This window comes from Hevea brasiliensis, chromosome 11, assembly GCF_030052815.1.
Source record: "Hevea brasiliensis isolate MT/VB/25A 57/8 chromosome 11, ASM3005281v1, whole genome shotgun sequence".
Lineage (NCBI taxonomy): Eukaryota > Viridiplantae > Streptophyta > Magnoliopsida > Malpighiales > Euphorbiaceae > Hevea > Hevea brasiliensis.
Genome location: NC_079503.1, coordinates 96,120,464 through 96,145,380, shown reverse-complemented (window position 1 = coordinate 96,145,380; position 24,917 = coordinate 96,120,464). Strand labels below are relative to the sequence as shown.

At 35.2% G+C, this 24,917-nt stretch overlaps 1 protein-coding gene across 1 annotated transcript; it reads right to left on the bottom strand.

Moving 5' to 3' along the window:
• Positions 1-570: 570 nt before the first annotated feature.
• Positions 571-19,167, bottom strand: LOC110637388 (tryptophan synthase beta chain 2, chloroplastic-like). The gene is made up of 5 exons (XM_058129421.1): positions 18,628-19,167; positions 18,189-18,546; positions 979-1,054; positions 837-931; positions 571-752 (listed from the first exon to the last, which is right to left on the bottom strand). Exons 1-5 carry the CDS (start codon positions 19,021-19,023, stop codon positions 571-573), a joined length of 1,107 nt encoding a protein of 368 aa, XP_057985404.1. The 5' UTR covers positions 19,024-19,167.
• Between the last annotated feature and the right edge of the window lie 5,750 nt (positions 19,168-24,917).

Here is a 24,917-nt window from a genome sequence, read left to right as displayed (position 1 = left end):
CACCATAAAGGAAAAATAATTACAATCGCTATTTATTTTTCTCACCCTTATAAGTCACTGAAATAAAACTCACAGAATTTGCATCTCTCCACTTTATGAGCTCTCTACAATATAATATAATGGCCAACCAACTATATATATATATACCACTAAAGCGTAGTATTTTTTGGGCTCTAATTATTCAATTTCATAATTTAAATTCTACTAAACTTTATAATTTATCAAATTTTTTAATTCTAATTTAAATTGGACTCTAACAACCTTTTATTATTTTGCACAAGAATGAATGCTTATTTTTAAACCATCTATGGTTTACATTGAGTCATGTGAAGCGTAGACATACGGAGGCTCCAGTTAGACAAGTAGAGCACATTAGGTTAGAGGATAGAAAGAAAAAAAGGGGTAGACCTAAATTGACTTGGAGGAGAGTAGTACAACATGACCTAGAAGCATTACACATTTCTGAGGATTTAACCCAAAATCGTTCAGAGTGGAGAAAGCGAATCCATATAGCCGACCCCAAATTTTTTAGATAAAGGCTTAGTTGAGTTGAGTTGAGTTGAGTATGGTTTACATTGAGTATTGTTGGTAGTTTAAGACAGTTGCAGCATCTTTATCTCCACGACCACTGCAGTTTACTATGACCTTAGTGCCACTGGGTAAAGTTGAACAAAGTTTCTCCAGAAATGCCAATGCATGAGATGCCTCCAGAGATGGAATTATACCCTCTATTTTTCTAAGCCTTTTGTATGCTGCAACCAATATACAACCATTATTACTCTACCATCCTTCCTTTAATTTACTAAATTATTATTATTATTTTAGATAATATATACCTTCTACAGCTTCTTCATCTGTTGTAGAATAAAACTCTACACGTCTTGTGTCTTTAAGAAAGCTTAGTTCTGGGCTAACTCCTGGGTATGTTAATTATGTGATTATTTGTTCAAATTATGTGCATAATGCTTAATTGCTTACCCCACACCAATAGAGTGCGGTTCAATTATCTGGCCTTCCTCATCCTGCAATAAATAGCTCATGGCTTCATGGTAAAATGATACATGCATTTTGCATAATCATTTAGGTTAAATTTCATGGCCATTTCATTCACTTGTTAGTCACTTTTAGCCAATTTTATTAGTTATTTAGATAGTTTTTCATAATTATCAATTTTTGGATTAATTTGTAATTTTACTTTATTTTGTAGGAAAAATGGTGTTTTTGAGGGACTAAAAAGAAATTTTGCTGATGAGGAGTGATTCCTACAGCTAAAGATATCAAAAACAAAGTTTGAAAGTTGAAAAATGCAAGGTGGCCGAAATGTGCATAACCTGTTGCATAAGTTGTGCAGTTCTGCACAAGAAGAAGAAGCAAACTCCTAAACCTGCCGAAATCTGCATAACTACTCTGCATGACTTATGCAAGTTTACTTCCTGCTTATGCAGCTTCACGGAAAACTGCATAACTTATATAGTCTCGTACTCTGCTTATGCAGCTTCACGCAGAGAGCCCAAAACCTACCGAAAACTGCATAAGGGCCTGCATAACATATGCAGTCCACTTATGTAGTTTCATAGAAGTCTCCAAAGCTTGAAGAAACTGTACAACCAACCTGCATAGTTTATGCAACTTCACTAAAACACCTGGAACCACCAATTTTGCATGGAATCTGCATAAGAAACTTGCACAACCTATGCAACTCTTCATAATGAGTTGGCAGAAGATTTTCCTCACGTGAACTTCACCTCAAACACACCATTTTAGGGCTACTTGTCAGAAAGATATAAATATGTCCTTATCTCATTTCAGAAAAAAGAGGAAAAAGGGAAAAAAAAAAAAAAGAGCAGCAGCAGGGGAAGAGTCAGAAAAACAGAGCAAAAACATCATTTCTCCATTTCTGAACCAGATTTGGAGTTTTCTTCCTTTCTTCCCTATTTCCTACCTTTCTTGTATTGGGTTTCCTAGTTCTTAGCATAAACTCAAGTTTTATTTCCATATTAACTCAGAATTTCTTGTAAATATTATGGATAGTGAGTAGTTTTCATTAGATTTTGGAGTTGGGATGTAATATTTGAGATATTTTGTGGATTTTGATTGGGTAATCCATATTTTGTGGTGTTAATGAAGTTTTATTGATTTCTTGTGTGCTCAATGACATGCTTAGTGTAGGATCCCATTAAGTATTGTTCTTAATCCATGGTTGAAGCATCGAAAGGAGAAAACCTTGTGATAGATAATCAAGAAATTGGACTTAATTAACTTAGATCTAGAAATAGACTAAGGATTAAGAGGATTTACAGATTAATTAAGGAACTTAATGGGTCTTGATTAATTTTAACTCCACGAAAGTAGGATTAGATTGATTAAGGCACTCTTTGTCTCACTCGAAAGAGTATTGAAAGGATTAATCTCCTTAAAATCCGTAAATTCCATAAGATTGGATAACCAATTTAAAAATCTCAAAATAGCTTAAATATGAACTCCCAAACTCCGGAATCGCTCCTTTTATCATTATTAATTTCTAATCGAATTTAATTGCTTGCCATTTTAAATCTTGCCATATTTCAATTTGTTTATTTTAATTTGCTGCAAATTTAGTTGAATCATTACATTGTTGAATAGATTATTAATTTTGCATATATAGATTTCACACTTCAATATCCATCAATTTATTGCTTTAATTTCAAAAATAGTTCAAATTAGTTAATTTTTATATAAAAAATTTGATCATTAATACAACTTCTCGTGGGAATGATATCTTTTCTATATTACTTGTACGACCAGTGCACTTGTGGTTGTGTATTACCCAAGCTTTCACTGCTTAGCCATCAAGTCAATTATCATCCAAAATTCCCAAACCAACCAATCAAAAGAGAAAGGCATGCTCAAAAGGAATTCTAGAACAATCAATAGCCAAAGTGTCTCTATATAGATGATGGAATTTAATGAGTGAATGAATAAATTTCCAATCCCATAGGCAAACTATCACACCTTACCCCTCTGTAAGGCATAACATGATCCCGTAGAATACCTAATGAACTACCGAACTTCGCCTACCGATAATTCATTAAGTACACTACAAGTGATTTTAAAACTATTTTCTTGCATTTTGGAAGTGGTGAGCATTTTGATAGGAATTAAAATCATTTATTCAAAGCTTATAAACTAGTAAGGATTTTTGTCCATTTTAATTCTACTGCAAATTTTATAAAAATTTTGACATAGTTTCGTTTGTATTTGGAGAAAACCGTTCTTCAAAATCCTGTAAAAAGCACTTCCAATAATTTTACACAACTCCCAATCACCAAATAATTTCAAGTCAACTCAAAATTTTGAAAACAAACCATTTCAAATAATTCCATCAACATAGCATGCATAAATTAAATTTACAGATATAAAATTCAAAAATAATATTATTACAATTTATTATACAACTGCTCACTTTATATTGATACTTATGACATTACAGTATTTACATCAAAATAATTACAAGGGTATAAACTAATACCCGTACAAAAGTGATCAAGAGTTCTTGTCAATCCCGCAGCTCACTCTGCTGCTTTTTCTTTGCTCTTATCTGCGACAGCAAAATAAGCTATCGCTGAGTATAAAAATACTCAGTGGTGCACAATAAAGATTTAAAATATAATACATAAATCATTCATTGCCAAAACATAGTTTAAATATTTCTCAATCACATTTCACAAATTATCAAAGCTCATAATAACACAATTTAGTCAAATAATTTAAGAAACACAGTGTTGCCAATTCATACACAACTTAAGCCATGACACAAAATTCCCGATCAATGCCACGTTGTACACCATGACAAAGCAATCTACAACCTCACTAATCGAAATCAATGAGGGAGGTGGCTAGCTAGCTAATGAGTACTCATCCGATCTACAACCTCAACTGGTAAACCAGAGAGGGAGGAAAAATAATCGATCTCACCCCATGAATGGAGGAGGAGTAATAAGGCACTGTCATGCTAAGTGTGAATCAAAAACATTTCAAATATTTTATTCAAATAATTCATGAGAAATCCGATAAATTTCCAAAGTCATAATTTCATTCACAAGGTAGCAACACAATTCATAATTAACTTCAAATTTTCATAAATCACACTAAATCAATTTTCAATGACAAAAGGTTCAAATAAGGTTTATTGTGCACAAACCTGACGTGAGTCGCCTCTAGGCCTTGACTCAGTCTCTCAGAGCTTTCAAGTCTTTTTCAGCTGAAACACACAGTTTCACAGTGTTTCAGTACCATAACTTAGCATAAATCCAAAAATAAATTTAACTTCACTTTTACCTAGCTCTAACGTGCTAAATTCGACGTTCTCGAAATTTTTGTGTTTCGGGTTACTATTCACTACATTATTCAAGTCAAATTGTTGACTTTCTAAGGCTTAATAGGTATGAGAATTCCAACTTCACCCACATACCACATTTTGGTCACCAAACTTGTTGGTTTTGGTCATTTTCTCAACACTTAAGTCTTTTAGGCAAAATTGTCAATTTTCAGTTTTTGGTGTCTCGGTTGCACTGTTCCATTGGTCATTTTACTGTTGGAATTTGGCAAAACTTCCTTCATAGAAAATGTTCCTTATTGTCTTAAGTTTATTCTCCTTTTTGAATCACTCCAATTGGAGTTTTGTAGTTCAAGTTATATGCAATTTACGTTCTTATCGCTCATCTTTGAGAATTTAGTTCTACAGATTTATTGCTCCAAATTTGTTCAGCAATTTGATCAAGTTAAGTCCATAATTTGGTCTAATTTTCTCCATATGAAATGTTCTACTATGTCTTAGGTTTCCATCGGTTCAAGAATCACCTAAATTGAAGTTTTCTAGAGAGAGTTATAGCCATTAAAACTTTACTGCTCATATGGCAATTCTGCAGTTTTGCAGATTCAGTAACTCAACTTTGCTCAATAATTTGATTGGGTTAATGCATAATTTGGGTTTGTGTTCTTCATGAAAGTTTTAGGTCTATATCTCATCTAACTACTGGTAAAATTTCAGGTCATTTTGACCTGCCTAGCTCGAGTTATGACCCAAACACGATTATTGTTCATGTGTACTATTCATACTGCAGATTTTCAAGTTTGGTCAGTTTGTTCACTAGGTTTTGGTCACTTTTTGGGCATGCTTCCTGAATGAAAATTGTGTCATTTAGTGCCTATTTTCAGTCCCAATTGGTCCCATACCAATTGCACTTGTAAAATTTCATTTTTGGTCCCTCAAAGTTGACTTTTGGTCATGCTTCATACCCAATCCGAATTTGGCTTTGATTTAAACACTTCTAACACACTTAATTAGGTCACAAATGACCATTTCTTCCCTTAAACTATGTCAAAGACATCATTTAGCACTTCTTCACATTTTTGGTTTCTAAACCCTAATGTTCAAAACCCTAATTCATGTCATTTGTTGCATTTAGCTAATTAAACACTTATAAACATGCTCCCTTAACTCAATTAAGCTTCCTAACATATTTAGCTCAAACAAATTTATACTTTGTCCAACCAAACCCTAGCTGTCCAAAATTCTATATAATCCCTCAACAAATTTTCTTTCCATTTTAAATGAATTTCTAAGTAATTCAAGCTAAAAACACAACAATTAAATCTCAAACTTTCAAATTGATGTGCTTACCTCACTTTGTAGATTCCTTAGTTCTTCAATTCTCCAAGTTTTCTCTCCCTTCTTCCTCCCAAAGTTTTTATCTAGGTCTAAGGGTAAGATTTAATGTTGGGATTTAGGAGATTTATGGAAAGGAACCAAAGAGTTCAAGCTTTTGTTCCTTAAAAATGGTGGAAGAAAAAAATGAGAAAGAGAGGAGAGAAAATTGGGGCGGCACTTAGGAAGAAGAAGACTAAAAAATGGATTTTTTCATTTCTTTTTTGTTATTTTATGTCTCATTAACAAGAATTGACTTGGTCAATTTGGGTAGGCAAATTAAAATTGTATTTTGACATCATGATGATGTCATCCAATGAGGTAAGCATGAGTTAATAGATTTTTTTCAAATTTTTTTTTTTGTTTTATATTTATTTTTTTTTTCATTAGTTCTTTAATTTAATTCCCGACTCTGAAATTTTTCTTTCTCCAATTTTATTTGACAGCTAGGTCAGGAGTCAGCTCTCGGGGTCAATTGACCAAATTGCCCCTCGCCGATTCATCCCAGTTGCAAATAATTCAATATTTCTTTCGGCTCCCTGACCTAATTATTTGACTGGCTTAACAATTCTTTTTCGTGATTTTCTCTTTTCCACTGTGTTCATAAGGGTCCTAAGGACCGCGGCGTCACATTTTACGGTTCGAAATTTGAGTTTAAAACGACTTCGCAGTCGTTCCCGAGACGGTCACCCATCGCTGTGACTCTTGGCTCGTTTAACCTCTTATGTTCTGTTTTTCTTATTTATACTTAACTAATTGGCAATTACTAATTATTTGTATTTATGGCTTCTTTAGTTGTCTTAAGTGTGATTCTAATCCCCTTAATTGTCCGGACTGACAACGATCACCGGAACAGTGAAATATACCAGGCTATACAAATAGGGGTGTTACAATTCTCCCCCCTTAAATAAATTTCGTCTCAAAATTTTACCTGGTATTAATCTCTGAACAGTTGTGGGTGTTGTCTCCTCATGTCCTCCTCTCATTCCCAAGTAGCCTCCTGGCCCGAATGATGGTTCCACAACACTTTCACTAATGGTATCTGCTTGTTCCGTAGCTGCTTCACCTTATAAGCCAGAATCTCTATGGGTTCTTCTTCATATGTGAGGTCTGGATTTACTTCAATTTCTTCTACTGGTAATACATGAGATGGGTCTGATCGATACCTCCTCAACATAGACACATGAAAGACATTATGTATCTTCTCTAACTCTGGAGGTAGTGCCAAACGATAAGCCAAAGGACCCACTCTTTCTAGAACCTCATATGGCCCAATGAAACGAGGACTCAGTTTCCCTTTTCTGCCGAATCTCATAATTCTCTTCCAAGGAGAAACCTTGAGGAAAACTTTCTCACCCACTGCATACTCAATATCCCTTCTCTTCAGATCAATGTAGGACTTCTGACGGTCTGATGCAGTCTTAAGTCGATCTCTAATCACTCTGATTTTCTCTTCAGTTTGCCGAACAATTTCAGGTCCAATCATCTTTCTTTCACCCACGTCATCCCAACACAACGGGGTTCTACATTTTCTGCCATACAAAGCTTCATATGGAGGCATCCCAATGCTTGATTGGTAGCTATTGTTGTAAGCAAACTCAATCAAAGGCAAGTGTGTATCCCAACTGCCCTCAAACTCAATCACACAAGCCCGTAGCATATCCTCCAAGATCTAAATTACCCTCTCAGACTGGCCATCTGTTTGTGGGTGGAATGCAGTACCGAAGTTCAATCTAGTTCCTAGGGCTCTCTGAAGACTACCCCAGAATCTAGAAGTGAACCTAGGATCTCTGTCTGACACGATGGATACTGGCACTCCATGTAGTCTCACAATCTCATCAATGTACAACTTGGCCAATCTTTCTAAACTGTAGTCCATCCAGACTGGCAGAAAATGACCAGACTAGTCAGTCTGTCAACAATGACCCATACTGCATCATGACTCTTCTGTGTCCTCAGAAGTCCCATCACAAAATCCATCGTTATTCTCTTCCATTTCCATTCCGGTACTGGTAGTGGATGTGACAACCCGGCGGGTACTTGATGCTCTGCCTTCACTTGCTGACAAGTTAGGCATTTGGAAACAAACTCTGCCACATCTCTTTTCATACCCATCCACCAGTAATGCTCCTTTAGCCCTCTATACATTTTTGTGCCACCAGGGTGCATGGCAAAAGGAGACTCATGTGCTTCCTTCAAAATGATCTTCCTCAATTCAACATCATTAGGAACACACATTCTATCCTCGTGTAGCAGTAGACCATCATCTCTGATTGAGAATTCTGGTTTCTTGCCCTGCCTGACCTCTTCCAACAGCTTCTGATACCGTTCATCATTACGGCGACCATTACGATCGATCAATCAACACTGGCTGTACATGCCATGCAACTGCCGTCTGCCCGTCATCATTAATCTCTAAGCTGGCATGCAATGATCTTAACTCATGTACCAAAGACAAAGGAGTAACCCGTAGACTTGTCATAGTCTTGCGACTTAAGGCATCAGCCACAACATTAGCTTTCCCTGGCTGATAGTCTATCAGACAATCATAGTCTTTTATCAATTCTAACCATCTCCTCTGTTTCAAATTCAGCTCTTTCTGGGTGCCCAAATACTTCAAACTCTTATGATCTATGTAGATGTAACACTTCTCCCTATACAAATAATGTCTGCAGATCTTAAGAGCAAACACAATGGCTGCAAGCTCCAAGTCATGTGTCGGATAATTCCTCTCATGCGATTTTAGCTGGCGTGATGCATAGGCAATGACATTTCGATCTTGCATCAATACACAGCCTAACCCATTGTGAGAAGCATCGCTGTAAACTGTATATTCTTTACCCGGTGTAGGTAAAGTCAGGACTGGAGCCTCAGTCAAATATCTTTTCAATTCATCAAAACTTTGCTGGCATTTGTCCGTCCACTGAAATTTCACATCCTTTCTAAGCAGCTTGGTCAATGGAGATGCCAACATGGAGAATCCCTTCACAAATCGACGGTAGTATCCAGCTAAACCCAGAAAACTACGAATTTCTGTGACATTTCTGGGTGGCCTCCAATTAAGGACAGCTTCAATCTTACTCGGATCTACCTTAATACCCTCTGCTGATACTATGTGCCCCCAGAAAGGATATCTCCTTCAGCCAAAATTCACATTTCGACAATTTGGCATATAGCTGTTTCTCCCTCAAAGTCTGTAGTACAATCCGCAGATGTCTATCATGCTCTTCTGCATTCCTCGAATAGACCAATATATCATCTATAAATACCACAACAAACTGGTCGAGGTATGGTCTGAAAATAGTGTTCATCAAATCCATAAAAGTAGCTGGAGCATTAGTTAACCCGAATGGCATAACCAAGAACTCATAATGGCCATAGCGGGTTCTGAAGGCAGTTTTAGAAATACTTTGCTCTTGTACTTTCAGCTGATAATAACCTGATCTCAAGTCAATTTTGGAGAACACAGCTACACCCCTCAACTGATCAAACAAGTCATCAATACGGGGCAATGGATATCTGTTCTTTATTGTCACCTTATTCAACTGCCGATAGTCAATGCATAACCGAAGAGTGCCATCCTTTTTCTTTACAAACAACACCGGCGCTCCCCAAGGTGACACACTAGGGCGAATAAAGCCCTTTTCAAGCAGCTCTTGCAACTGCACTTTCAACTCCTTTAATTCTGCAGGTTATGGAGATTGGGTCCACACCAGGCAAAACATCAATCTCAAACTGCACTTCTCTTTCTGGAGGTAATCCTGGCAATTCATCAGGAAACACATCCGGAAAGTCACATGCTGTGGGGATGTCCCTCAGTGCCGGACTCCCCACTTGGGTGTCTATCACATGTGCCAAATACGCCTCACACCCTTTCCTAATCATTTTTCTGGCCAGTGCAACTAAAATGATGTTTGAAGGAAATAACTGCCTCTCCCCATGTATTACTACATCACCATACTGAGGAAGACCAAAAGTGACTGTCTTCAATCTACAGTCAATCATCACATGATGCCTGGCTAACCAGTCCATGCCCAAGATAATATCATAATCTCTGAAGGGCATTTCAATCAAATCAGACAAAAAAGTGTGTCCTTGGATCACCAAAGGACAATCCCTATATAATTTATTTACCCTGACCTCCTGGCCTAATGGACTAGTTACTAGCACATCATAATCCATTGGTACACACTGAATAGCAATAGAACACATCACACTAGCACTAACATACGAATGTGTGGAGCCAAGATCAAATAACACATGTACATCTTGGTTAAGGATGGAGAAAATACCAGCTACTACGCCCGATGTTTGACTTCCTCCTCTCGACGCATGGTATACACTCTGGTAGTGCGCCATCGATCTCGGGCTGGTTAACAGTGCTTTGACTCCCAGGAGTGTTACCAGGACCCCTATCTCTGCCTCTACCTCTAGCAGCTGGCTGTGATCCTCTAGCTGCAGAGACTTGGGCTGATCCTTCAGATGTAGCAGAAGGCCCAGACCGGCGCGGACTAGTGCAATCCTTAGCGAAATGTCCGCTCTCTCCACAGTTAAAACATGCACCAGTAGCCTTGAAACAAACCACACCAAGAGTTCTATCACAAGTTACACACTGCCCGTCGATAGAGCTCCTGGGGTGCTTCTTGGTCTGCTAACTGCACCGAGGTGGTCTTTGGCCGGAGAATCGCCTCTGCGGATCTACGGAGCTGGATCCCCAAAGCTTTCCTCTTCCCAGAACCACTCTCGTGTTCTTGTCCAGAGTCTTTGATCTTTTCTTTCTCTTGTGTACCCTTCTTCACTGCCCCTTCTGATTCTATCCTTTTCAGTTCCAGGGCCTGTGAGATCAACTCAGCAAAATTCTGATGTCTGAAACCCACAACTTGCATTCTCAGATTCGGCCTTAACCCGGACTCAAACCTCTTACATCTGTCTCTGGGGGTGGAGACTAAGCTTCCAGCGTAGTGACTCAGTCGAGAGAAGTCTCTCTCATATTCTGCTATAGTTCTGTCCCCTTGTTTCAAACTCAGGAATTCTTATAACTTCATATCCACATATGCATCGAGGACCCACTTTGATTGAAACTCCCTCAAAAAGTCTGACCAAGTCAACACAGGTGGCTCGACTAGGCTGTGGGGGATGGTCTTCCACCATTCATATGCATCACCTTGGAGAAGAGATACTGAATATTCGAATTTTAATTCTTCAGTACACTGCAGCTTCCTGAAAAGCCGTTCCATTCTTTCCAACCACTGTTCTGCCTCCAGTGGATCCACAGTGCCTTTAAACTCGGTGGCCCCAAATTTCATCAATTTTTCATATTGCCGAGCTGAGGGCTGTGGTTGTGCTACAGGTACTTGCATCTGAGCTTGGGGTCGCACATTTCCCGCCATTTGCAGGCAAAACGCAGCCATCTGCTATACAAACTGAGCAGAGAACTGCGGTGCTGGAGTAGGAGCTGGAGTAGCTGACCCACTCACATTTTGGAGTGCTGGGGCTTCCCCTTGAACCTCAGCCTCAACAGATTGTTCTTCGGAATGATCTCCTCCTTCCATTCCGTTTTCCCAAATTTTCTACTTCCTGAGATCAAACACAAGGAGGTTGACCTCCGTTAGTGCATATTCATGATGTAAATATGTCATATGTATCAATTAAGGACACTTGAGCAGTTGTATTTATCAAAGAAATGTTCACATAAATAATCAAAATTTATTGCAAAAACATGCTCTGATACCACTAAAACATGTCACACCTTACCCCTTTGTAAGGCATAACATGATCTCGTAAAATATCTGATGAACTACCGAACTTCGCCTACCGATAATTCATTAAGTACACTACAAGGGATTTTAAAACTATTTTCTTGCATTTTGGAAGTGGTGAGCATTTTGATAGGAATTAAAATCATTTATTCAAAGCTTATAAACTAATAAGGATTTTTGTCCATTTTAATTCTACTGCAAATTTTATAAAAATTTTGACAGAGTTTCGTTTGTATTTGGAGAAAACCATTCTTTAAAATCCTGTAAAAAGCACTTCCAATAATTTTACACAACTCCCAATCACCAAATAATTTCAAGTCAACTCAAAATTTTGAAAACAAACCATTTCAAATAATTCCATCAACATAGTATGCACAAATTAAATTTACAGATATAAAATCCAAAAATAATATTATTACAATTTATTATACAACTGCTCACTTTACATTGATACTTATGACATTACAGTATTTACATCAAAATAATTACAAGGGTATAAAACAATACCCGTACAAAAGTGATCAAGAGTTCTTGTCAATCCCGCAGCTCACTCTGCTGCTTTCTCTTTGCTCTTATCTGCGACAGCAAAATAAGCTATCGCTGAGTATAAAAATACTCAGTGGTGCACAATAAAAATTTAAAATATAATACATAAATCATTCATTGCCAAAACACAGTTTAAATATTTCTCAATCACATTTCACAAATTATCAAAGCTCATAATAACACAATTTAGTCAAATAATTTAAGAAACACAGTGTTGCCAATTCATACACAACTTAAGCCATGACACAAAATTTCCGATCAATGCCGCGTTGTACACCACGACAAAGCAATCTACAACCTCACTAATCGAAATCAATGAGGGAGGTGGCTAGCTAGCTAATGAGTACCTCAACTGGTAAACCAGAGAGGGAGGAAAAATAATCGATCTCACCCCATGAATGGAGGAGGAGTAATAAGGCATTGTCATGCTAAGTGTGAATCAAAAATCATTTCAAACATTTTATTCAAATAATTCATGTGAAATCCGATAAATTTCCAAAGTCATAATTTCATTCACAAGGTAGCAACACAATTCATAATTAACTTCAAATTTTCATAAATCACACTAAATCAATTTTTCAATGACAAAAGGTTCAAATAAGGTTTATTGTGCACAAACCTGACGTGAGTCGCCTCTAGGCCTTGACTCAGTCTCTCAGAGCTTCCAAGTCTTTTTCAGCTGAAACACACAGTTTCACAGTGTTTCAGTACCATAACTTAGCATAAATCCAAAAATAAATTTAACTTCACTTTTACCTAGCTCTAACGTGCTAAATTCGACGTTCTCGAAATTTTTGTGTTTTTGGTTACTATTCACTACACTATTCAAGTCAAATTGTTGACTTTCTAAGGCTTAATAGGTATGGGAATTCCAACTTCACCCACATACCACATTTTGGTCGCCAAACTTGTTGGTTTTGGTCATTTTCTCAACACTTAAGTCTTTTAGGCAAAATTGTCAATTTTTAGTTTTTGGTGTCTCGGTTGCACTGTTCCATTGGTCATTTTACTGTTGGAATTTGGCAAAACTTCCTTCATAGAAAATGTTCCTTATTGTCTTAAGTTTATTCTCCTTTTTGAATCACTCCAATTGGAGTTTTGTAGCTCAAGTTATATGCAATTTACGTTTACTGTTCATGCTGCAGAATTTAGTTCTGCAGATTTATTGCTCCAAATTTGTTCAGCAATTTGATCAAGTTAAGTCCATAATTTGGTCTAATTTTCTTCATATGAAATGTTCTACTATGTCTTAGGTTTCCATCGGTTCAAGAATCACCTAAATCGGAGTTTTCTAGAGAGAGTTATAGCCATTGAAACTTTACTGCTCATATGGCAATTCTGCAGTTTTGCAGATTCAGTAACTCAACTTTGCTCAATAATTTGATTGGGTTAATGCATAATTTGGGTTTGTGTTCTTCATGAAAGTTTTAGGTCTATATCTCATCTAACTACTGGTAAAATTTCAGGTCATTTTGACCTACCTAGCTCGAGTTATGACCCAAACACGATTATTGTTCATGTGTACTGTTCATACTGCAGATTTTCAAGTTTGGTCAGTTTGTTCACTAGGTTTTGGTCACTTTTTGGGCATGCTTCCTAAATGAAAATTGTGTCATTTAGTGCCTATTTTCAGTCCCAATTGGTCCCATACCAATTGGACTTGTAAAATTTTATTTTTGGTCCCTCAAAGTTGACTTTTGGTCATGCTTCATACCCAATCCGAATTTGACTTTGATTTAAACACTTCTAACACACTTAATTAGGTCACAAATGACCATTTCTTCCCTTAAACTATGTCAAAGACATCATTTAGCACTTCTTCACATTTTTTGTTTCTAAACCCTAATGTTCAAAACCGTAATTCATGTCATTTGTTGCATTTAGCTAATTAAACACTTATAAACATGCTCCCTTAACTCAATTAAGCTTCCTAACATGTTTAGCTCAAACAAATTTATACTTTGTCCAACCAAACCCTAGCTGTCCAAAATTCTATATAATCCCTCAACAAATTTTCTTTCCATTTTAAATGAATTTCTAAGTAATTCAAGCTAAAAACACAACAATTAAATCTCAAACTTTCAAATTGATGTGCTTACCTCACTTTGTAGATTCCCTAGTTCTTCAATTCTCCAAGTTTTCTCTCCCTTCTTGCTCCCAAAGTGTTTATCTAGGTCTAAGGGTAAGATTTAATGTTGGGATTTAGGGGATTTATGGAAAGGAACCAAAGAGTTCAAGCTTTTGTTCCTTAAAAATGGTGGAAGAAAAAATGAGAAAGAGAGGAAAGAAAATTGGGGCGGCACTTAGGAAGAAGAAGACCAAAAAATGGATTTTTTTTTTATTTCTTTTTTGTTATTTTATGTCTCATTAACAAGAATTGACTTGGTCAATTTGGGTAGGCAAATTAAAATTGTATTTTGACATCATGATGATGTCATCCAATGAGGTAAGCATGAGTTAATAAACTTTTTCAATTTTCTTTTTTTCTTTTATATTTATTTTTTTTTCATTAGTTCTTTAATTTAATTCCCGACTATGAAATTTTTCTTTCTCCGATTTTATTTGACAGCTAGGTCAGGAGTCAGCTCTCGGGGTCAATTGACCAAATTGCCCCTCGCCGGTTCATCCCGGTTTGCAAATAATTCAATATTTCTTCCGGCTCCCTGACCTAATTATTTGACTGGCTTAACAGTTCTTTTTCGTAATTTTCTATTTTCCACTGTGTTTATAAGGGTCCTAAGGACCGCGGTGTCACATTTTACGGTTTGAAATTTGAGTTTAAAATGACTTCACAGTCGTTCCCGAGACGGTCACCCATCGCTGTGACTCTTGGCTTGTTTAACCTCTTATGTTCTGTTTTTCTTATTTATACTTAACTAATTGGCAATTACTAATTATTTGTATTTATGGCTTCTTTAGTTGTCTTAAGTGTGGTTCTAATCTCCTTAATTGTCCGGACCGACAACGGTCACCGGAACAGTGAAATATACTAGGCTATACAAATAAGGGTGTTACACAAACTCCCTACTCCTATCTCCACTAATGTAGCAAGTACTATCAAGAGATCAAAGATCTTTTATATAAAGAGGAGAGAGATATACAATAAGAATTTTTTTTTTCAAGTGCTAGCATATTTTACAAAATACATAAAATGGAGGGACACTTTGATACTTTAAACTTGTATCTTATATTTTCTCTTGATCATTGTCCCTAAAAATGCCACCCCCAAACTCATTTCCTTTAATTATTTTGGGTGGATTTCTTTCAATTTGAATGACAATAGTGAAAAGCACATATACTAGCACTTTTACAAGATGACAAGCATTTCTTCTCCCTTTCATTATATCTTTTTTTATTATTTATTTATTTATTTATTTTTTTTAGTGTACCTAATATTATAAATAATTATTCTCATGAAAAGGGTTGGAGTGTTTGGTTCATTGGCTAGGTAGCAATAAGGGTTTCAAGAAAAATTTGGAATATGAAGGCTCAAAGGGGTTTACAAGAGTTAGTTTTAATTGGGAAAAAGGCCAAAGATTTAAAATGAAAAGGTTTAAATCAAAGAATGCCTAATCATCTCCCTTTTCAAGTACAAGCTAATATTTCGCCTTGAAAGGTTTAGAAAATTTGTTCTAGGATTGGTGAGACATCACTTGACTACCTTTTATCCAATAACTCCCTCTAAACACTCCAATCTCTAAAGGACTAGTTGGGTGGCTTTTTGGCTAAGAAGATATAGGCAAGGGATAAACACTTCAAAACTTTGCACCTCTTAGGAAACTTTCAATCCACAAACCCAACTTAAGGTAAGTCAAATCACTCTCATAGGCAACTTCTCATTACTCAAGGGATTTGGCAAAAGATTTTATTTCATGGATGCATGATTCCTAAAAATGAGCAATGCATTAACTAAATGGAAGAAATCTATTTGTATGCAATGTGTACAATTTCTAAGTGATGTATAATGTGTATGTGAATGTGTTATGTATATGTATGTATGGATGTGTATGTAAAATATTTACAATATATATATACAAATGGAATGGGATGAGATGTTCCTATACTCAAAATGTGAAAAATGTAGCAAAAATCAAAATGCACACCCCCAAACTCAAAATTGGACATTGTCCTCAATGTCTAAGGCAGTGCAGCATGAAAACTCAAAGCAAAGAGGAATAACCAGGAATAGTTAAATTTAAAAGCAAAAAGAAAGAGTTACCTGGTATAGAGCAGTGTTTTATCATCTAAAATGTGAATTTAAAAGATGATGGTGATGCATAAGAAAGCTGCACAAGTTATGCAGAATAAATGCTTTGCAGAACAGGTGCATAAGGAGACTGCACAAGCTGTGCAGTATAGCATGAGTTGCATAAGGGACTGCATAAGTTATGCAGAACAGTTGCATAAGGAGAAATATAAGTTGAAAAGCAGCTGCATAAGCAGTTTCATAGCCTGTGCAGTATATTGAATAGCTGCAGCATAATGATATATCAAGGAAAAACTTGAAAACACCTGCAGAGGTATGTAAATATATACAATGTATTGACAAGTATGCATAAAGGAGCAGCAAAGGCAAAGAGAAGCAATGAAAAACCAATGGAATAGCCATCCAATTGTATTTCAAGAAAACAGAATTCAAGACAGACTAAAATTGTTCCAGCACATCTAAAAAGAAAAGCTCCTAGAAGTTGAACAAGAGCAAGATAAAAACTAATCTATTTCTATGGTCTTGCCCTTGTCCAAAGGTGCTACTAGAGGACTGGATGGAGCTGGCTGCTGCTGAAGGGGTGATTCTAGAGGAGGTGATGGAGGTGGAGGTTGCATACCCAGAAAAGCCATGAGCTGCTTCATCATCTCTTTCAACTCTTTCTGCTTGTCTCTAGTCTCCATAACAAGATCAAAGAGTTGATCATGACGATCCTTAAGGGTATCAAGACCAGAGTCAAGCTTCCTATCCACAAAATATGCATCATCACTAAGCCTCTCAAGATAAGTGAATAAGGCTTTAGTGTTGAAGGGAGGAGGTGCTATGGAGGAAGAGGGTCCAGCTGCAAATTGTGTTGGATGTGTAGATTCTGCTGGGGTATCCTGTGCAGATTGAGTAGGTGGTGCAGGTTCAGCAGAAGGCTGTTGGACTGCTGGTGCAGATTATGCCTCTGGTTGTGCAGATGGTCCTGTATCTGCTACTGGTTGTGCAGTGTCAGATGGTGGCAAACTGAATCTAGTCTTGTATAAGTGAAAAGCATCAAAATATAGAGTGTCTGAAAGTGCTGGTAGAGGATGCTCTTCCGGATCAAAGCTAAAATGTTTAGCTATAACAGTTATGAGCCCACCCATGACTATATCACCTACAGATTTGGTAGCAATGTGTAACACATGTTCACAAAAGAAGTAACCAGGAGATATTTTGACTTTGTGAAAAGCACACCATAGCATGAACAAGTCAGATTTTCCAACAACACCAGACTAGTCCCTCAGCCCAAGATAGTGCTAGTAATAAGCCTATGGATAAATCTAAGTGCTGGATCTATTATTTAGGAGGTCTTGGATCTACCAGCATAAAAACCCTGAGATTGGATTGTAATATTTCTCCAAAACTGAACAGCATTCCAAACACCTACCTCTATGCCTATGTATGGGACCCTGAACAATCCATCAATAGCAAACCCAAAGATACTGTGAAATTGGTCTAATGATAGCTCTCTATTTTGCCCCAAGCACCTAAATTTCATAGTTGGCTTGTAATTCATCTCATGCAGTTTCAAAGTAGCAGAAAATGAGGAAATAAATTCCAAAACTAGGGCTAGATAAACTAATTCTTGTTTATGCACAAATTTCATCCAGCCTAGACTATCAAGGTAGACAACAATATTATCAAATAAACCAACAGATTGGAGGGCATCTGCAGAAATATACCCAGTGCGTTGCACTTTTTTGTCCTTTAGCCTCTTAAAAGTCACCTTATGGGTTGAATCAAGAAGAGGCCAAGGTAATTTGGATACCTGTGTTACCGCTGCTGAAGGTTGCTTCTTGCTAGAGGAGGGAGATTTGGCTTGTGGGGTAGAGGTAGAAGCACCGAACCCTTGTCGTGTGGAAGCCGAAGTTCTGGGGTTTTTGGGTGTAGGCTCAGAAAGTGGAGTAGCAGGTGGGTCATTGCGTTTTGCGGGAGGTGGTGCAGATGCCATGGGTCGGGTTGACTCCCACTTCTCCTCTAGCCAGAGTTGCAGCATGTTTCCCACTATCCAAACCAAACCCAGCAGCCTCAACTCCTATCAACCTCACATCTTCATCTCCTACGAATTCGTGAAATATCCCCAATGCATTAGACCCGCTCACTACAGACGCAAGCAGAACATCTGGCTTGCCACCCCATTTCTCCATCGCTTGCCTCCTTGTTTCCTTTCCTATCACTGACTGGAACTCGCGGACCATGCTTGGACATGGATGAGGCCCCACTACAGTACCTGTCAAGTAATAGGTTGTCTGTAAATTTCCTACCCATTCCCTGATTGCCTGTGAGCTTGCATCCTTAAAATTTCCTTCCACACCTCTAACCTAATAAACAGTATATACACAAATTCAATACACATAATAAATTGGAGCTATAATATGTGTGTGAGAGCATATATAAGGTACCTCAGCTCCAAATAATTTCATCATGAGTACGTTTAAGGATTGTTTTTCCATATCTGAAGTGCCCATGAAAACAGTACTCTCCAAAGAAAGCTTGGCACATGCAGCCGCAGTTGCAACTCCATGTTGTCCAGCCCCAGTGGCCGCCACCACACTTTTCAGACCCATGCGTTTGGCAATCATGGCCTGATCGATCGCATTATTCATCTTGTGTGCCCCGCAGTGGTTTAGATCTTCTCTCTTCAAGTAAATTTCTGGTCCATGTCCATCTTCATTCTTGTAGTGATTTGTAAGCCGCTCTGCAAAGTACAGAGGAGTCTCCCTTCCTACGTAGTCTCTTAGTGCTGTCTCAAGTTCGTCCTGCATACATAACATATAAATTTTTGTCAGGTGGATCATTATGAAAAAGATAATTAATTAATTAATTAATTAATTAAACCCTTTTCTTAATTAACAAACCTGAAACTCAGGGTCCTGTAAGGCCCAGATGAATTCAGCTTCAAGCTCCTTAAAGCTTGCAATGAGAAATGAAAAGGATTTTGGTGTGTGTTATGATGTTTAATTTCTTGGAAGAGTGGATTGCATACTCATATATAGAGTTAGCTATTCCTTTCTCAACAACTTGTAATTTGTTTCTGGTGGATTGAAAGAAACAAGCCTTATTCTCTGTGAACACGTAATTTGTAATCAATTTTACACGAGTTTCACGAGTATTTTAATGGATATTTTCTTAGAATAGTTAATTATGCAAAAGAAAAATTTTAATAATACAATGATAAGATAGTTGATATGGAAAAACCTTTAAAGAAAATTCGTTAATAATAGAGAATTGGATTTGATATCCAGTTTGGCATTGCTCTTCTGTACTTTTTTCTAATGAAATTTTCTTTTATTTTTAGTAAAAAACATTGCACTTGGATGAAGAAAATATATATATATATATCACAAGGTTGGTGACACGTGAATTTTGCCTAGCTTGATATGACCTTACATGAAAATCACTCTCACATTCATGGGTGTGCAAAGAAAGAAAAATAACTTGTGCATATAACAAGAAAAAAGAATTTAATTTTATTATTGAATATTTTTAAAATTATAAAATCTCAAATTTATATTCTAATCAAACTGCAACATTTTTCATCGGTCCCTGCCCTCGAGTGATAGGATAAAGAACAAACCAACAGAGTGATTCATGAATATTTATTGCAATATTTTCTATCAATCTATTGCCCTCTAGTGACATGTTAGAAAACAAATCAGTAGGGTGGTCCGGTGTACGTTGGTCTCCATTGGACCATAACATTCTGCAAAGAATCGTGTGCCTACCAAGAACAGAAAAATATTTGTTATGAGAGGATGCCAATGACTTAATAAGTTGATATTTTTTAATATGTTTGAAAATAAATGATATTTTTGAATATCTGATTAATTAAACTCTATAGTTTATATTCAGCTTTGGAACACGTTTGCATTTATGAGATAATATTTATATAGAATTCAGATTGTATTAGAATTTTATGTATTAGTATTTATCACTAAAACATATTTATATAAATAATTAATTAAATATAAAATTTATATCTAATAATATTTATACATTTTTGTATAAAATTATTAGTTTAAATATATAAAATTAGATAAATTCGAATAACATTCAAATAATGTTAATCAAACTTAAAATAGATATACGTAGTTTATGATAAATTTTATTAATTGAATTAATTTGGCACAAATTTATATATTAAAAATATTAATAAATTCGAGTAGATGATATTTACAACTACCATTTCATTGCTTATAAAAATAAATAAATAAATAAATAAGTAACATTCCATTGCCACTTACCTACCTATGACTAGATACCTTAAACATCCATCTCCATTTAGTTTCTTTCCAATGATTAAGACATCAAATACGAAAGAAAATGACCAACATGTGACTATATTTGGAGAAGATTTTATATAGTTTTGGTATTGATTTTGGTTGGCAGAGGAATTTAAAGGTTCGTTCTTGCGAGTCTATTGGTGGAAAGAATCATGGTTATCATAGCTATGTCTTTCTTGATGCCGTTGGAGTCAAGCTTCGGTTGGATGAGCAAGAAATCAACTTGGGAAAAGTTCCAAGGAAGGCGTTTTCAAGAGTTTACAGCCGACTTATTGATACGATGTGCCTTGAGGGTTACAATTAAATTAAAAAAATCAAAATTAGAGAATAAACAATCCAGAGCAATTCGGCCAGCAATGAATCGAGTCAAACTTGCACAATTGTAACTTTAAAACATATATAACCTAAGATCAAGGTGCACCTAAAAGCTCCAATAACTTTAAATAATCCTAGACAACACAAAACAAAGTAAAACAAAATAATTAAAACAAAAAATTCAAGTGCATGTGAAGGCTGGATGTGCGCCACTTGATTGAAACCAAATTAGGATTTCAGTTGGAATGTGTTGCGCCAATAATGGAACAATTCCATATCTGAATTTCTCCTTTAAAGAACATGCCAAAGTTGAATCATGCACAATCTTGAACAAGTCTCCAAGCTAAGGTTGCAATTAATGTTCAAAGAAAGGTAGAAAAGAAGAAAAGAACATAAAAAGAACTTGTTGATCTCCTTTGGATAAGTTGAACACCACTAATAAAGAACCAACAAGGATCTTGGACAGTCTTTGATAAGCGAAGCATCACAAAGAAAGAAAGAACAATAACAAGTCACTACACCACAAGGATGACAAGACTCAAATCTCTACCACTCTTGAAAGAGATAAGTGAATAAGAAATTAAGCAAAAGCTTAAAACTTTATTAATCTGAAAGCTTAATATGTAACACACACCAAAAGAAGCCTATTTATCGGCTTTGCAAACAAACCTAATTGTACTAGGAAAAGCAAATCCTAAACAAACTAAAAAAAAATAAAAGATGTGTTTAGTCTCCACCCTTGGATCAAGATCACTTTATTATGAGCTCTTAGATCATCCACACGTTTTCTTGCCACAATAGGAGAGAAGAAAGTCTTACTTAAATGGAATTCACAAGTAAGAAATAAGAATAGAGTAGGACTCTTAAAAGATAAATATGACTAATTATCTTTAACAAACAAATCCTTTTCTTCCTCCAAGTTCTCCCACTTGTACAAGGACATTGAAAAACGTCACTCTTGTCCCCACCAGCATACCACACCCAATTAAGGTCATTTTGGGCTCCCATGTGTTATTCCAAAGCCCACCAAGTCATTTAAACATGGACTTCAACATTGGGCCTCTTTTAGCTCTGGTTCTTTTAATTCTAAATAGATTAAGTCTATTTGTATAAGTCTAGTTCAATTCCTAGCCCATTCTTGACTTAACCCATGGTGTGCGAGAAATTGGCCTATGTGTGTGCCATATTGAGGCACATCATTTATTAGATGTCTCTTGCTGGTTTTCCCATGGCGATAGTCAAGCCATGGCTTCTGCTTTCCTCCCTCCTTTATTTTTGGTAGTTTTTCTGAATTGGTCTTTGTTGGAGGCATTGGTGCTTTCTACGATTTGATGGCTTATGTTTTCTTGGGGATTATAGAACAAGCTTGCATGGCTCAGACAAAAGAAGTCTGTTTTTCCTATCTCTAGCGACTCTTTCAATGATTCCTGATGGTGGTGCTGCTGCTTTTGTTTAGTGGCTCTATTTCGAGTAGACTTGGCTAAAGGCCAGTTTCGTCGGTTCATGGCCCTTAGCAAGGTTGAACCGGAACGAACTGTTTTGCAGATGGTTCAAGCCTGTTCTGGTTCATTATCTATTTCGAGTCGGTTTGAAGATGGTTCCAATTTTTATTTTTTAGATTTACGATTTTGATTGGACCTCAATTTTGTCTGGTTTAAGATGGTTATAGTCCGATTCCAATTTTCGAAGAATAATTTTTTTTTTGTTAACAATAAAAATGAATTACATTGATTGTTAGAAAAAATAAAATCAACTTTTATCTAAAAATAATTTTTTGAACAACTTGTATTTTTATTGATATGCAAATATGTTACAACAAATTGTAAAAACAAAAAAATATTATACCCCAGCTGAATTGACCCAAATAACTTTCAAACTCAAAATGGTTAATCCAAGTTATTTTTCTTTTCTACCACACCAATGTGGGATAATCCCACCAAGCGGTAGGCGTTACAAAACATACAATTGAAATTATACAAATATATTAATTCGATGAAAAAAAAAATTGTACAATTTGAAGAGGATGTGGAAAAAAAGAACTTGAACTTAATTATGTTATTAAATTAAGCTACCTATTATTAGGGTAAAGGAATAAAAACTCTCGTAGTTCGCTTACTACATTTATAACTTTTTTCTAATAACTTTGATCGGTTCTAAATATGTTTGTACAATAACTTGTGAATTTTTTATCTGTAAACTCAATTATTTTATGTGTTTCATGAGTATTAGCTCTTATTCAATTGTCTAAATGATAGTGTGCCTCTATTGAATGGACATAAATCGTTTGCTTGTTGATTAAAGGAAGAAGTTTGAATTTTGTGAGCCATAGTCAAAAACGTGTCGAGTGTTGCTCTCAGCAAGGATGAAAAGTGAAAAAGATTTTGCGTGTAAATGTTTAATTTCTTGGAAGAGTGGATTGCATTATTGTGGTGAATTTGTTTCTGGTGGGTTAAAAGAAACAAGCCTTATTCTCTGTGAACACGTAATTTGCAATCAATTTTACACGATTTTCCTGAGTATTTTAATGGATGTTTTCTTGTTTAGAATGGTTGGTTATAGAATCCAAATATAAATATCTAAATTTTATTTATTTTATATATAAATGTCATTTTATATATATTTTATATTTATAATAAATTGAATATAAATAATTTTTTTCTCAAATTTTATCTATAAATTATAAATAAGTTAAAATCCATATTTTATAAAATAATACCTTGTTATTAATCATATTAACTCAAAAAAAATTCTCGGTTAATATAAATTTAATATGTGATTTTCAAATCATAAAATACATATACTCGCATTATTATTGCGTCTATTCTTGAGAAAAATATTTTTTTAAATATGTTAATTAGGGAGTATTAAAAAATAATTTTAAATTAAATTTAATAAGTTTTAATTATAATAATGTTTTTAAAATTATTTTTTTAATAATATTTAAAATAATAATTTTTTTTATTAAAAAGCAATTTTAACCCCTCAATTTTAACACCAAACAAACGTATAAAACTTTTCTGTCAATTGACTTTTTTTTTTCTTGAATTGCACTCTCCTGTGTCAGTCACCATATTTGCTTTGATTTTTTTTTTTTTTAATTTGTATTTTATTGAATAAAAAATATGTAAAAGAAAATTTTAAAAATAAGTGGATAAGATAGCTCATATGAAATACCGTTAAGGAAAATTCGATAATAATAGAGAGTCTGTACTTTTTTTAATGAATTTTTCTTTTATTTTTATCCAAAAACACAGCACTTAGAAGAAAACAAAAATATATGAAATGGTCAGTAATACATGCATTTTTCCCAGCCTGATATGGCCTTACATAAAATCACTCTCACATCAATTCACATTCACCACTGTACAAAGAAAAATTAATTTACTTGTTTATATGATAAGAAAAAAAAATTAATTTTATTAATAAATATTTTTAAAATTATAAAATTTTAAATTTAAATTCTAGGTAAATATTATTTTCTAAAAATAAATATCGATTGCAACATTTTCCAGCGGTCCATTGCTCTAGCTAGAGTGATATGATAAAGAACAAATCAATAGAGTGGTCCGCTTTGGGTTGCTCTCGATTGATCTACAAAGAGTCTGTAAGGGCTTCCAATTAAAGATTTGATTTTACTCCTATTTCAATTCTGTTCCACTTAAATTTTTTTTTTTTGTGTAAAATTTAAGTTTAGATTTAGAGTTTTAAAAGTAAGGTTTAGAATTTAAGATTTAAGATTTAGAAATTAGGATTTAAAGTTTAAAATTTCAGAGTTTAAAACTTAGGGTTGGTTTGAATTTTTAGGATTTTATATTTAGAATATTTAAATTTAAAATATTTAAGTTTAGAATATTATGGTTTAGGGTTTAGATTTTTAAGGTTTAAGCTTTTAAAATTTTAGAGCTTAAATTTTTAGGGTTAAATTATATATATATATATATATATAGAGAGAGAGAGAGAGAGAGAGAGAGAGAGAGAGAGAGGGGGGTGGGACAAGTGAATCAGATATAGTTGAGTCATATAGCATTATCCTTAAATATATGTTATTTAAGCTTGTTTATATAAAAAAATTAATTAAATATAAAATATATATT